At 47.8% G+C, this 14272-nt stretch overlaps 1 protein-coding gene across 1 annotated transcript in view; it reads left to right on the forward strand.

Annotated features, from left to right (window-relative positions):
• The window catches only part of COL27A1 (collagen type XXVII alpha 1 chain), a 309507-nt gene that overhangs the window by 156863 nt on the left and 138372 nt on the right, over nt 1–14272 (forward strand). Inside the window, exons 18-24 of the mRNA XM_063144913.1 lie at nt 932–985; nt 2242–2295; nt 5756–5809; nt 6203–6256; nt 7778–7822; nt 10915–10968; nt 13777–13821. Coding sequence (XP_063000983.1) covers nt 932–985; nt 2242–2295; nt 5756–5809; nt 6203–6256; nt 7778–7822; nt 10915–10968; nt 13777–13821 — 360 coding nt within the window. The remainder of the gene's footprint in view (nt 1–931; nt 986–2241; nt 2296–5755; nt 5810–6202; nt 6257–7777; nt 7823–10914; nt 10969–13776; nt 13822–14272) is intronic.

A 14272-nucleotide genomic window follows, 5' to 3' on the forward strand; every position in this document is an offset into this window, starting at 1 on the left:
AGGTGTTAAAATACTGAGAAAATAAAAAGGTCTCCAGCTGGCGATGGAAGGAGGATAGTGTAGGCGCCAGGCGAGCCTCTCTGGGGAGCTCGTGCCACAGCCGGGGTGCCACAGCAGGGAAAGCCCTCCTCCTAGTTAGTGTGTTGTTAGTGTGTTGTGAGAACCCAGCCAAGCTGTGCTGCTGAGGGTAATGATGCCAATCCCTCCAGCATGTGTGGTGATGGTAGGAGATAAGCTTCCATAAGCCCCTCTGTGATCATGGGAACCCAGTTCGAGAGAGGTCTTTCCCTATCACTTGCTACATGACCCAATTTGGCTAGGTATCTCAGGGAGTGAATGGAGACCTTTCATGCAGAAGACCATGTGCTTGACATGATGCAGAACTGTGGCTCAATGTGGGGGTGTAGATGGGGCTGTTCACACCATGCACTAACCCACACTGATATGGATAGTTGTTGAACCGTGAGTAGTTTGGTGAACCCTGGGTTAGCATACGGTCTGAACCAGGACATTTTCCACAAAGCGGCTTGTTAACCATGCAGTGTGGCTTCCTAAACCCAACAACGAACCATGGGTTCTCTCGGTGGCTTGTTCGAGAAACGGAAGCCAAATTGCATGGCTAACAAACCCCACAGTGGAAAATGTCTTGGGTTCAGACAACACATTAAGTGGTTCAACAAATAAGCCACAGTTCAACAACCCACACTCAAACACAGAATGTGGGTTAGCGTGTTGTGCAAATCCAGTCGCTCGGTCGAAGGACGGAAGTGTTCCTTTGTTTATATACTGATGTAGTTTTCCCCACTCTTCAAACTGGAAACTGAGGCTGCAAGAGAAATTGTTGGGCCGAGATCATTTCCGGTGCCCAATTTTCTGTCTGCTGGACTAGCCCAGCAGAATGCCTGGTAACCATTCTTGTTCTGACTTTCAGGGTAGCCAAGGTATTCCGGGGATGTCAGGCGCCCGAGGAAAGCCAGGATCAGCTGTAAGTAGCCACATTTGAATCTACCTATCAAGCAGTGGAGGCTGGTGCCTCTGATGTCAATCAGAACCAGTCAGAACTCGGAAGGAGCTGTCCACAGTGCAACTCCTGGTTCTGACAGGTTCTGCCTGAAACCCGGAGCAGATTCACCGACCCACTGGCATCAAAGCTGTTGGCCTCCTCTGAGGATATCCAAGGTCTGGATCCATGTCTCTCACACTGATGTACGGATTGGAAGGGAAGGAAAGGAACCTCTTGTGCAAGCACTGAGTTATTACTGACTCTTAGAGGGACGCCAGCTTTCGCTGACGTTTTCTTGGCAGGCTTCATAGTGGGGTGGTTTGCCGTTGCCTTCCCTGGCCATTATTACCTTTCCCCCAGCTAACTGGGTACTCATTTTACCGACCCCGAGCCGGCTGCCTGAAACCAGCTTCCACTGGGATCAAACTCAGGCCGTGGGGAGAGTTTCAGCTGCAGAAACTGCTGCTGTACCGCTCTGCGCCACACGAGGCTCATATACGGATCGGAACTTTAGTGTATGTACTCGCTTTCGCACTGCAAAATGTTCTGAAGACGTCCTTGGCAGTTGAAACCTATACAATACATCTAGAAGCACAGGCATTTAAAAATACGTCTAAACATACATAATTTGAGAGAGAAAATGTGTTCAGAAATGCTTAGAGGGCAGGGGGGAAACTTTAAGAAATGCTTATTTAAATGTGATTTTTTGTGCCGTTTAAAATAAATAAAACGCAGATAAATGCAGAAACGGACTGGATTGGACGTCTGAATGGAAAGTAGAAGCGTCACTGAACTGGAAATAGATGGATCCTTACTTTCATGTAATAATGGCACCCTGTTTTAGAAAGTCTGGACAGTGCTAACATTTGGCTGGAAAAATAGCCAGTGGGGCTGGTGATGTTCCAAAATCCACTTACAGGCCAATAGCTTTCTTCTCAATGAGTTAATCCACTGACAGGTATCAGACTGCAGGGCTCACATGATAGAATATGTTCTCATGAAAATAATAATAAAAATGAATTCCCCTCCCCTGCATATTGAAAACTAGTACCTCGTTAGCCTCACCTTCTTTCTCAGGTGCTAGTTTTCTAGGAGCAGGGATCCATTTTGTTATGGGCTTGGAGGAGTAGGCAACGTTAATGCAGTCAGTAATGATACAGCCACAGCACAGGTTGTCCACCGCAGCCTTAAATGGTCCCCTCATGTCCCTTTGTGTGTCCGTGTTTTGTTTCCTGCAGGGAAAAGTCGGTGATAAAGGCCCCGTTGGAATTCCAGGATCATCTGGTCCTGAGGTAAATTCTGAGTCCGACGTTTCTTCTTCTTTTAGAGATGTGTGCTATATTTGTTGGCTTGTTTTTAAATCACCTTCTGTTCCAAGCCGTTCTCTCTTCCTTTAGATCATAGAATCATCGAATAGTAGAATTGGAAGGGGCCTCTAAGGCCATCGAGTCCAACCCCCTGCTCAATGCAGGAATCCATCCTAAAGCATCCCTGAGAGATGGCTGTCCAGCTACCTCTTGAAGGCCTCTAGTGTGGGAGAGCCCACAACCTCCCTAGGTCACTGGTTCCGTTGTCGTACTGCTCTAACAGCCAGGAAGTTTTTCCTGTTGTCCAGCCAGAATCTGGCTTCCTGTCACTTGAGCCCCTTATTCCGTGTCCTGCACTCTGGGAGGATCGAGAAGAGATCCTGGCCCTCCTCTGAGTGAACTCTGGAGTAACATATTTGGAGTAACAGTTGCTTGGGGAAAAGTTCCATTTCTAAACCTCCATCCTATTCATCGAAGCTCATCTTATTTATTTATTTTTTTAAAAGTGGTTTAATTCAGAAAACATCTTAAAACTCAAGACGTCGGCTTGCCGCCTTGTTTTTTCCTTCCGGTGGACACTTTTAGAGGTGTGCAACATTCAGAAATTCAACAAGCGCTGCTTTTCTGATCAAAACAGATGCGGCGGCTGGACCTGTTGGATTTCTGTCAGTCACAAGGGTCGCTCTCTTGAGAACCATTGGCTATCGTGCAATCTCCAGATTTGGGGAGGGGTCTGCCGCCCTCCCACGCTCCCGGCGGGCTTCTCGTGGCGTCCATGGGAGTCAGGGTGTTGGACTTGATGAGCGTTTGGTCTGATCCAGCAGACGTCGTCTTGCGCTGGACTTTCCCAACGTGTTGCTCTGCAAATGCGTTGGACTGTAACTCCCAGTATCTGCGGCTGGCTGGGGGGATACTGGAAGCTGTAGTCCAACACATCTGCCGAGCAACAGGTTGGAGAAGCTGTGTTAGGTTCTTTAAAAAGACATTTGTGCAGTTGGAGAACGCTTTGCTATATTGGCTGACACCGTCTCCTCCCTCCCCTCATCAGAGTTCTGGTATTTCGCTGGGTCTGGAACTGCTCTCTGTTGTATCGCTCAGCAATCTCTCTCCTTTGTTAACGTTGGACTGGACTGTGGCTTTCTTTGTTTCCTTAGCTGAACGGACTGTGGGCGGAAAAGGGTTGGCGTTCAACGTCAAGGCTAATAAGCATGTCGTCACCTTTCTTTTCTCGACGCCAAGTCCGCTTCCCTTTGCTCAAGCTCACCAAGTCTTGATTTATTATTATTATTATTATTATTATTATTATTATTATTATCATCATCATTATTTATTTATATAGCACCATCAATGTACATGGTCGAGAGCATGCGCCCAGCTGCCGATTCAAAATTGGTGAAGGCTTGTACTAGGGTGGGTGGGTGTCTTCTTAGCTATGTAGTGACGAGGAAAGATCGGCCCTGTTCAGATGACATGCTGAGCTACGGTGGTTAAGCATTTTGAGCTAAACAATGGCCCTGTTCAGAAGACACCTTAAACCATGGCTTTAACCATGGTGGTTAAGCCAGAAAGCCAAGCTGTGTTCAGAAGACACCTTAAACCATGGTGGTTAAGCCAGAAAGCCAAGCTGTGTTCAGAAGACACCTTAAACCATGGCTTTAACCATGGTGGTTAAGCCAGAAAGCCAGGCTGTGTTCAGAAGACACCTTAAACCATGGTGGTTAAGCCAGAAAGCCAAGCTGTGTTCAGAAGACACCTTAAACCATGGCTTTAACCATGGTGGTTAAGCCAGAAAGCCAGGCTGTGTTCAGAAGACACCTTAAACCATGGTGGTTAAGCCAGAAAGCCAAGCCGTGTTCAGAAGACACCTTAAACCATGGCTTTAACCATGGTTAATGAAGCAAAAAGCCTTATTCACCATGGTTAAAGCCATGGTTTAAGGTGTCTTCTGAACACGGCCTGGCTTTCTGGCTTAACTAGCATGGTTAAAGCGATGGTCTAAGGTGTCTTCTGAATGGGCTCATTAAGACTTAGCATGTCATTTGAACCATTCCTAACCATGTGTGCTGTTTGAACAGGCCCATGATGGCTTAGTTGTGAAGTGCCCAGAGAACCCCAGCTATTGGGGGAAGTATAGAAGTGGAATAAATAAATGAGAAATAAATAAATGTGGGCCTGGAGTTCAATATCCCCCCTCGTGCACATCACATGTAGGTGAGATAATATCATTGTCTTGCCCCTGCTTCTTCGTGCCTCCATCCTTTCCCATCGTAGGTTGTTTCCCTGTGTCTGTTTTAGATGGCGAGCCCTTTGGGGCAGACTGTTCTTTGTAAAGCACCATATACATAGAGTGTTGCCATATAAATCACAACTAATATTAATAATAATAGTTTTTATTCTTCCCCACACCTTCTGTCCCCAAGATTAGGCACAATACTAGGGCTGTGCACTGCCTTGGATCGGAACCCCGAATCTGAAGCGGATTGGGGTGGTTCGGACCCTTCCAAACCAGATCTGAGGCAGTTTGGGCGAAGGCCATGGTGGTCCGAAGCAGAAGCCAATTGACTCCGAAGCTTCAGGCTGCCTCGGCGCTTCGGAGTCCCCCCAGCCACCCCCCAGTCTCCTTGCCTGCTGCCTCCGTCGCCATCTTTTTTTCTGGTGGCTTCTGGTGCCGCTGCCGGAAATGAAAGGGAGTAGGCCGCGCAATTTTAAGTAGATCGTGGCCTACTTCTGGGCTTCAGCGTCGTTGGAGTGGAAGCCACCAGACGCAAGGTGGCGGATGCAGGTAAGTGGGGAGAGTTTTCTGGGTGCTGGCTGTGCAGCCAGCACCCAGAAAACTCCGAATCACCTTGGAGGGCCTGAATTTTGCCTCGGCTTTGGCGCCGAGGTGGGTCGAGAACTCCTGAGGTAGCCCCAAGGTGGATTGGGGCTGCTTCGGGGGCTCTTGATCGAGTCACCTTGGAGGGCCCGAATTTTGCCTTAGCTTTGGTGCTGAGGTGGGTCGGGAACTCCCGAGGTAGCCCCAAGGTGGATTGGGGCTGCTTCGGGGGCTCTGGATCGAGTCACCTGGGAGGGCCCGAATTTTGCCTCAGCTTCAGCGCTGAGATGGGTTGGGAACTCCCGAGGCAGCCCCGAGGTGGATTGGGGCTGCTTCGGGGGCTCTGGATCGAGTCACCTTGGAGGGCCCGAATTTTGCCTCAGCTTCGGCACCGAGGTGGGTTGGGAACTCCCGAGGTGGATTGGGGCTGCTTCGGGGGCTCTGGATCGGCCTCCAAGACAGATTCATGGGGGGTGCACAGCCCTACACAATACCATGAGAAAGAGCGCAATCCTTTCGGGACGCCTCTCAGCTTCCTCTGCATCCTATCACCTCTGTGCTCCTCTCACACGCCATTTTTACTTTTAGGTCCTCATCCCTTAACATCCTTTCTCTCCCGGTGCTCTCTAGGGCTTTCCAGGTGACATTGGCCCACCAGGACAAAACGGCCCCGAAGGCGTTAAGGTGAGTGGTGCTGAAAAACCAGACTTCGCATTTAGTTGGCAACAGCCAATGAAAACAAAAGAACCAAAGAAAAGAGGGTGGGAGGATTGAGAGAGAGAGAGAGAGAGAGAGAGAGAGAGAGAAACCCTGGAGATCCCTGTCAGTATTTCTGGCCAAACCTCTGGTTTTCAGGACTTGTTTGTGTTGAGATCCCTCCAAGCCCTGGCGTCGATTTTCCTTTCCTCTTTCGCTCTCCCCGCCACCCGCCCGCCCCGCTTCTGCAACCAAATTGACATTGGATAAGGTCCCACGGAAGCACGCGCTGGCAAGCAACTCCCACTCCGTTTCAATGGGCCCTCGAAAGCTTGTGTACCTCTCTGTTCGCTGAGCCTTTCTCCTTCTCGTCTGTCGCAGGGAAAACCAGGAGCGCGGGGATTACCTGGCCCCACAGGACAAGCTGGCCAAGAGGTAAGAAATGAGGGCGAGAGGCTGCGGGGCCTTTCTTTCAGTGGCCCAGCTCCGAGCAAACCCCTCTTTTTCAGAGAATCACAGAGTTGAAAGGGCCCTTGGAGGTCATCTAGTCCAACCCCACTCCCCGAGCTGGAGCAGCCCCCCAAAATGGCTGCTTAGCCTCTGCTTAAAAGACCTCCAGTGACGGTCTTCCCACTTCTTTGTTTCCAATGCTGAGCTGCCCAGGAGTTTCTCCTAATGTTCAGCCAAAATCTGCCTTTCTGTAACTTAAACCCATTAGCGGTAGTCTCGCCCTCTGGGGCGGCAGAGAACAACAAGTGTTTGCCTGTCTTCAGTGCGATGGTCCTTTCAGTATTTGAAGAGTTCCACCATTCCCACCCCCTTAGTCTTCTCTTCTCCAGGCTTAAACACATCCAATTCCTTCAACCTTTCCTCATAAGTCTTTTTTCCATGTTCCTGATGGTCATCATTGCCAACCTCTGCCCGCCATTGACGCAGCGGGGGGAGTGTGCAAATTCAGCAGTGAGGGCGGATGGCTCCCAAGTGCTCATAGAGGCCTTATGCGTCCCTGAGCGCAGATCCACACTCGCGCCGTGCGCTCCTAGCTGGGTCCGGGGAGGGCAGACGCAGGGAGTCCGTTGGCTAGGGTGACCAACTGTCAGGATTTCCCCGGATTTGTCCTGGGTTTTGTTCTTTCCATGGTATCAGGGGGGATTTTCTATAATTTTCAATAATGTCCTGGAATGACACACCTTCCTCTTTAAGGCTGCCATTAGCATGGCAGGAGGGAATGACATGCTTTCTTGAGGCACATCATTCCCCCACCCCGAGCTCCAATTGAGGTCTTAAAGGGGAAAGTGGGTCATTCGTGGACATTATAGAAAAGGCCCAAATTGGAGTGGATGGTGGTGGTGCAGAATGAAATCCTTTCCCCTCCTCCACTCCAGTCGGGTTCTTTAGGGTGGAGGGGGAATAATGTACTTTCTGCAGGACTCAGAAAGCTGCTTCCCCACACACACACTAGGTGTCCTCTTTTTTGGTTTCCCAAATATGGTCACCCTACCGTTGGCCTCCTGGACTCAGTGGAGTGCTCCTAACATCCCTACAAACACACATTTTGCCCATTCTCCGCCCCCCCCCCCCCCACCTTCACTTCCTGGATTCTTCGCCTGGTAATAACTGTCACAAGGAAGGAGCCATCCCAGAGAACCAGGGTCCATACAAAAATTTGCAAGTGAGCAGCACTGCCTTAAAAGATGCACTCTCCCCTTCCTTTTCATGCAAGATGGCCTTCCAAGAAGATGCTTGCCGTCACATGTACAGGCAGCATCTAAAAAAATAATAAAGAAAATAGAGGTATTTTCGTTTTTCAGCACAATTGCTCTACTCTGTTCACCTGAAATTAAACGTATTTAGGAATGAATTAAAGCTCGCATTATGAATCAGAGAAAACCTCCTTAACTGGGCAACAACCCTGGTTCTGAGAGATTGCTCTTGCTACTTTTGTGTGCCTTACAGGGCGATGAAGGGCCCGTGGGGCCACCCGGCATCCCAGGGACAGAGGTAAGCCAGGGTGGGGGCAAAGAGGGTTCATGTTGTTTTAGATATGTCTTTGCGGAAGTTTTTATTTATTTATTATTTTGTCAGCCCCTGATCAGGGCTTAATGGACCTGTTGATAGTTAAGTGTTTGAATTAAGGCTTAGTGTGTTGTGTGAATGGCGTTTTTCCTAACCATGGTGGCCACATAACCAGAGTTTAACCATCTCATTAACCACTTGCTGCAAAAGAGTTAGCGTCCCTAACTATGGCCCCCATGGTTTAGCACCCAGAATATATTTTGAGTGAGAGAAAGTACGCAGAACATGTGAACTAATAAGAAAGAAACTTTCTTTCTTTCTTTCTTTCTTTCTTTCTTTCTTTCTTTCTTTCTTTCTTTTCTAGGCCACCCAATAACTGAAGCTCTCTGGGTGGTTCACCAAAATTAAAACCACAGTATAAAAGATAAAATATGCTTAAAACCACGATATAAAAGCACAACTAGAATAAAACTGAGCAGCAAAGCAGAGATTTAAAATTCAGGTTTAAAACAGCAGAGCTAAAAGACGAGGATGCTAAAATACTAAAATTCTGGCACCAAAGGGAGTACAACGTAGGTGCTAGGCGAACCTCTCTAGGGAGCTCATTCCACAGCCGGGGTGCCACAGCAGAGAAGGCCCTGCTCCTGGTAGCCACCTGCCTCACTTCCTTTGGCAGGGGCTTGCGGAGAAGGACCCCTGAGGATGATCTTAGAGTCTGGGCAGGTACATATGGGAGGAGGTAATCCTTCAGACAACCTGGCCTCAACCATTTAGGACTTTAAATGTTAATATCAGTATTTTGAATTGGGCCAGACAAGGTCTGGCAGCCGGTCCCCTTTAACAATGTCACTGCTCTGTTTTGGGCCAGCTGAAGTTTCCAGACTGTTTTCCAAGGCAGCCGCACGTATAACGTATTGCAGTAATCTAGTTGAGGATAAGGGCATATTTGGATTATTATTATTATTATTATTATTATTATTATTATTATTATTATTATTTATTTATTTATTTATTTATTTATATACTTCCCCATAACTGAAGCTCTCTGGGCGATTTACAAAAGCTAAAAACAGTGAACATTAAAAAGAAACATACAAAATTTAAAACCTTTAGCCTCAGAACTGTACTTTCGTAGAATCCTAGAATAGTAGAGTTGGAAGGGGCCTATAAGGCCATCCAGTCCAACCCCCTGCTCAATGCAGGAATCCACCCTAAAGCATCCCTGACACATGGTTCTCCATAAGCATTCATGATTAAAGTGGTTGGGTTTGCATCCTGTGCGTGGCCTTTGCTACGTGACTCCCTTCCCTGGAAATCATAGAATCATAGAATAGTAGAGTTGGAAGGGTCCTATAAGGCCATTGAGTCCAACCCCCTGCTCAATGCAGGAATCCACCCTACAGCATCCCTGACCGATGGTTGTCCAGCTGCCTCTTGAAGGCCTCTAGTGTGGGAACAATCTTCCCATTAGCTCCAAGTTTGGAGACACACAGAGAGAGAGAGAGAGAGAGAGGGAGGGAGGGAGGAGAGAATTGTCCCTGCATTTGAAGAATAGTTCCCACACCCACTCCACTTCTAAAATCAGGTTTGGGGAGGAGTAAAATGCTTTGGCGCTTTGCTGCCCAGGCGCCCAGAGAACTCTGGAAGCCTAGCAGAAGAATTGGTAGCTGCAGGCCCTCTCTCCAGATGTGGGCTGTTGGAGGAATCCATCTGGGTGTGTGTGTGACTTTTGCTGAGCTTTCAGCCGTTTGTTCCAGGCTAAGAGAAGATTGTGCCTCCTCTCGCCTTTTCGCCAGAGAGGGACGGGTCACACACCACAATGAAGGGGGCAATAGGAATGATTGACTACTGTTTCTCACTGTCCCTTCTCTCAGTGTTTGTGCTTTCATGCCCTCTTCTGTTAGTACGCTCTTCTGTCTCATGTCAGTCCTACCATCTATTTTTTCATTATTTTATTTGTTACATTTAAACGCTGCCTTTTCCTCCAAGGAACCCAAGGCAGCGTCCGTCCTCCTCCTCCTCCTCCTCCTCTCCATTTTATCCTCACAACAACCCTGTGAGGTAGGTGAGGCCGAGAGTCCGTGACTGGCCCAAAGTCACCCAATGAGCTTCATGGCTAAGTGGGGACACGAACCCAAATCTCCCGCGTCCCAGTTTAGTCCAGAAACACCTCTGTGAGACAAAAGCCCTTTGTCATGTCCCTGTCTTAAGGACTGTCTCCTCCCTTTATGCTTAATTTTCAACAGAATTTCTACTTCTTATCCCATCACAGGTTGAGGTAAGGCAAGTGGGTAGGAGGGGACAGTGTCTTCTCCGCGGTTGCACCCACATTGTGGAATTCCTTTAGCCAAAATCCCTCACTCCCTTTGGCTCCATCTCTGCCTTCAGATGCCAAATCAAGGCGCTTTTATTTCTTATTATTTCTTGGCTGGTAATGAGCTATCCATCTGGTCCTCATTTTGCCCATTGCTGTTTTATTTGCAGCGATGATGTACATTTTATAAAATCTGTTTTTATGTATTTTATAATTGATTTAGTGTTAACTGCTTTGAGGGAGCACATGGACAGATAGACAACTTATTTTAGAAATACATAAACTTGCACTAGGGGAAAGGAAGAATTCCCACTAGATTCAGGCCCTTCCCTGCAGTTCCTGAGTGGTCTAAACCAGGTTTAGGTAACCTTGGACCCTCCAGACGTTTTGGATTACAGGTCCCATAATCCCTGACCATTGGCCGTGCTGGCTACGGCTGATGCGGAGATGCCGTTCAACAACATTTGGAGGGTACCAAGTTGCCTTACTACCGGTCTAACGGATATCACATGGTCTTTCTGAGGACTTGGCGGCCATCTTGAATTCTGCCGTTTTCCCACTGGCACCGCCATCTTGAATTCTCTTCGTAAAGTTGAGAGAGCTGTGGGGGCTGTAGTCCACGTTAGACAGTCATGTTCGTACTGAGTTTCATACGTTTTGTTTGACTTTCATTCAGTTTCCCAGTTACGTTTTTTTTATATGTGTTTGAGTGTATGTGCGTAGCATGTGTAACATGTATTTGTGTGTATGTGTTATTTTTCAGGGTCCACTCGGCCGGAAGGGATTTCCAGGCAAACCAGGTCCGGATGGCTTAAAGGTAAGAAGAAGAGGCCTTGTTTTAGCATGAAAAGGCCATTGGGGTATAAATGTGGTGTTAAAATTCAGGGGATCTCATTGCTTTGGTTTTAATCAGCTTCAGGGTCTTGAAGTGTTTCTCCACTAACCATTTTGACTCTTCCCTCTTGATTTTTCCTCTGGAAATTCCGACTCATGGTGGTTTCTTTGGCAGAAAGAACGATGGCGCATAGTTTGGGAAACCACAGAGTTTTATTATTAATCAGCATTAGCCCTCTTTTGAAATCTTTACACCCCCCTCGCTGAGTTTCTGTCTGAAAACAGCCACAACCACTCATCTCTTTCACCCTCTGTCTAATTGGCTCCAGGATCATTCCAGGGAATTGCTTCCCACCCTGCGGAATTCCTCCCAGAGATTAAAAAAAAAAAAAGCAATTAAAAAAATGTAACTCTTGAAAATGACAAACAACCACAATTTGCCTGGGCAGCCCATCTGTAAAGGTTGTTTTCTTCACTCACACCAGACATGCTGTGTAAATGCTCCGGCTTTTCTGTGGCTAAGGCTTTTGGGCCCTTTGCACTTTTTCCTGCTTACTTGCAACTTGATTCGCTTTCTGTTCTCCTTTAATGTTTCCATCAGTGTAAACCGGGTACTAGGCGCTGTACAGAATGTGGCAGCAGCACCAGAGCTGCCCAGAAGGCCTAAAGTTTGCTGAGCCTCCAGGTTCTTTTATGCTCTATGTCTCGGTTCAGGCATAGCATCAAACCATGGTTAAGGAAGCATCACTGTGCACTAGTGTGATGGCTGGGTTGGCAAACCATGGTTTGCAATCAACTGGCAAACTAGAATCAGAAACTGCAGTTTGAAGTGGGTTTGTACAAACCATGGCTTACAAATCAACTTCAAACTGCCGTTTCGGATTCTAGTTTGCCGGCTGATTGCAAACCATGGCTTGCCCGGGGGTTGTACAAACCATGGTTTGCAAACCCACTTCAAACTGCCGTTTTGGATTCTAGTTTGCTGGCTGTTGTCTGAATCGACGAATTGGTGTTCCGGTTGTTGCCCCCAGAGGCTGCTGCATCCAAATGAGAGTAGCCAAACCTCTTTGTAAATCATGGTTTCCCTGTATATTTGGAAGCTCAAACTGTGGTTTGTTGTAACGCTGTGTCTGACATTTTGAACGTATTTCTTTTACCACTTTTTTGGGGGGTGAGGGTAAAACAATGGTGATTTTGTGGAGATGGGAGGCAGGGGAGGGGAGAGACATTTCTCAGAAATTTCAGGATGAGTGAGTTGCCTTGTTTTACCTGAAAAGATAGCTGAGGGTTTTGTGGATTTCTAAACTCTTCCCCCCCTCCTTTAAGCCCTCAGTAGCGTGAGGTTGTCTTTGCAGCTTTGTGCTGGTGGGGCTATGCCACATCATATCACATGGCTTTTCTCCTAAGGCATTCTGAGAGAATGTCTTCTGTTCCTGTAATGGCATGGGGGCTTTAAAACGGTTTGGAAAGGAAAGGAACCTCTCGTGCAAGCACTGAGTCATTACTGACTCTTGGAGGGACGCCAGCTTTCGCTGACGTTTTCTTGGCAGGCCTTATAATGGGGTGGTTTGCCGTTGCCTTCCCTGGCCATTATTACCTTTCCCCCAGCTAACTGGGTACTCATTTTACCGACCTCGGGAGGGTGGAAGGCTGAGTCGACCCGAGCCGGCTGCCTGAAGCCAGCTTCCACTGGGATCGAACTCAGGCCGTGGGGAGAGTTTCAGCTGCAGAAACTGCTGCTTTACCGCTCTGCGCCATACGAGGCTTACAAAGCAAATGGCACGGGGCTTTTAAATAGTGTGAGTGTTGTTGTTGTTGTCTTTCCAAAAATTAATGGCTTGGGGCTTTAAAAAATGTTTTAAAAGATAGAAATCCCCAGCCAACTTGTACAATAAATGGCCAACCCCTGTCCACCCCTATAAATAAATTAGGTGAATGTTCCCCCACCACCACCCTCATACGTGAAGAAATTATTAGAAAATCAAACCCTGTTTTCACACCGTGGGAGAATATTTTGGGGAAAGCGTGATTTTGTCCCAGCCTGAGTTTGCTGACTCACTTCAGCCTGTTTCACATCAGTGTTTTTGTGGTGAAAACTCCCATGTTTGAAGAGAAGAGGCTTGCTCTTGAACCACAGCAACGCGGAGGAGACACCCGTGGGCGGGCGGGATGGACCGTGGTTCCCCTGGCACATGTCCACCACTGTTCTGCAAAGTCACGTCTTCTCTTTACCGTTAGCTACACTGTGTGGACATGCAGTCAAGGTGGAGGCAACCCATCTGTGCAGACAGCGTGGTGGCGATCCGTCAACACTGTCTGGCAAAAGCTGAGACCGTGGGAAGAGCATGGGCACAGCTGAAGGCAATTTAGTTTCTCCAATTAGGAATTGTTCTGCTACCCACAGTCCATTAGGGAATGCTTTGAGGTTAATCCCTTTATTCACAAACCTGCAATGCCCTTGACTCGGAACACATTGTTGATATATGCCCATCCGTATTCATGTTCTTGATAAAGAATGAAAAAGGGCCAGGTCTCTGCCCCAAAGGGCCTACAAAGCTAGAGCCTTCCACAAGCTGGTTCTCTCCAGATGTCTTGGACCACAACCTCCATCCTACTTGATCATCGGCCCTGCTGGCTGGATGTGATGGAAACTGTAGTCCAACGTATCTCGAGGGTACCAACTTGGGGTCAGGGTGTCCCAGGCAGACAACAGAGGAAGGAATGGGAAATGAGGAAAGGGGTAAACCTGAGTGAAATGGCAAGTCATAATAATATTCTGCTCTTGGTTCAGGGTGAATCAGGGAATCCAGGCCGCCCGGGAAAAGTTGGTGACCAGGTAAATAAATTCTCTTTCTTTTGCTCCTTTCGGTGTTTCCTCTAGATCAGCCTTCCTCAACCTGGGACGCTCCAGATGTGTTGGACTGCATCTCCCAGAATGCCCCAGCTGGCTGGGGCATTCTGGGAGTTGTAGTCCAACACATCTGGAGCGCCCCAGGGTGAGGAAGGCTGATCTAGATGATCATTTTAACTTCGTGTCCTGAAATTTTCCAGCAACGGGCTTTGTTTTGTTTGCACATGATAATTTCGATAACTGTAATTGCGGCGCTCCTAGGCAATTGATGGATCTCAGTTTTGGTTTCTCAAGTTCAATTCAACCTGAGCGTTAAGAATTTTTGCATTCTTTTCAGTAATGCATGTATTTTTGTCCCCCCCACCCTTCCATATTTTCTACACATTTTTTTTTATTGGAGAACTCTGTTGTGAAATTTGGAGACGTGGGCATTTCG

Source organism: Elgaria multicarinata, chromosome 19 (genome assembly GCF_023053635.1).
Source record: "Elgaria multicarinata webbii isolate HBS135686 ecotype San Diego chromosome 19, rElgMul1.1.pri, whole genome shotgun sequence".
In the NCBI taxonomy this organism is placed as follows: domain Eukaryota; kingdom Metazoa; phylum Chordata; class Lepidosauria; order Squamata; family Anguidae; genus Elgaria; species Elgaria multicarinata.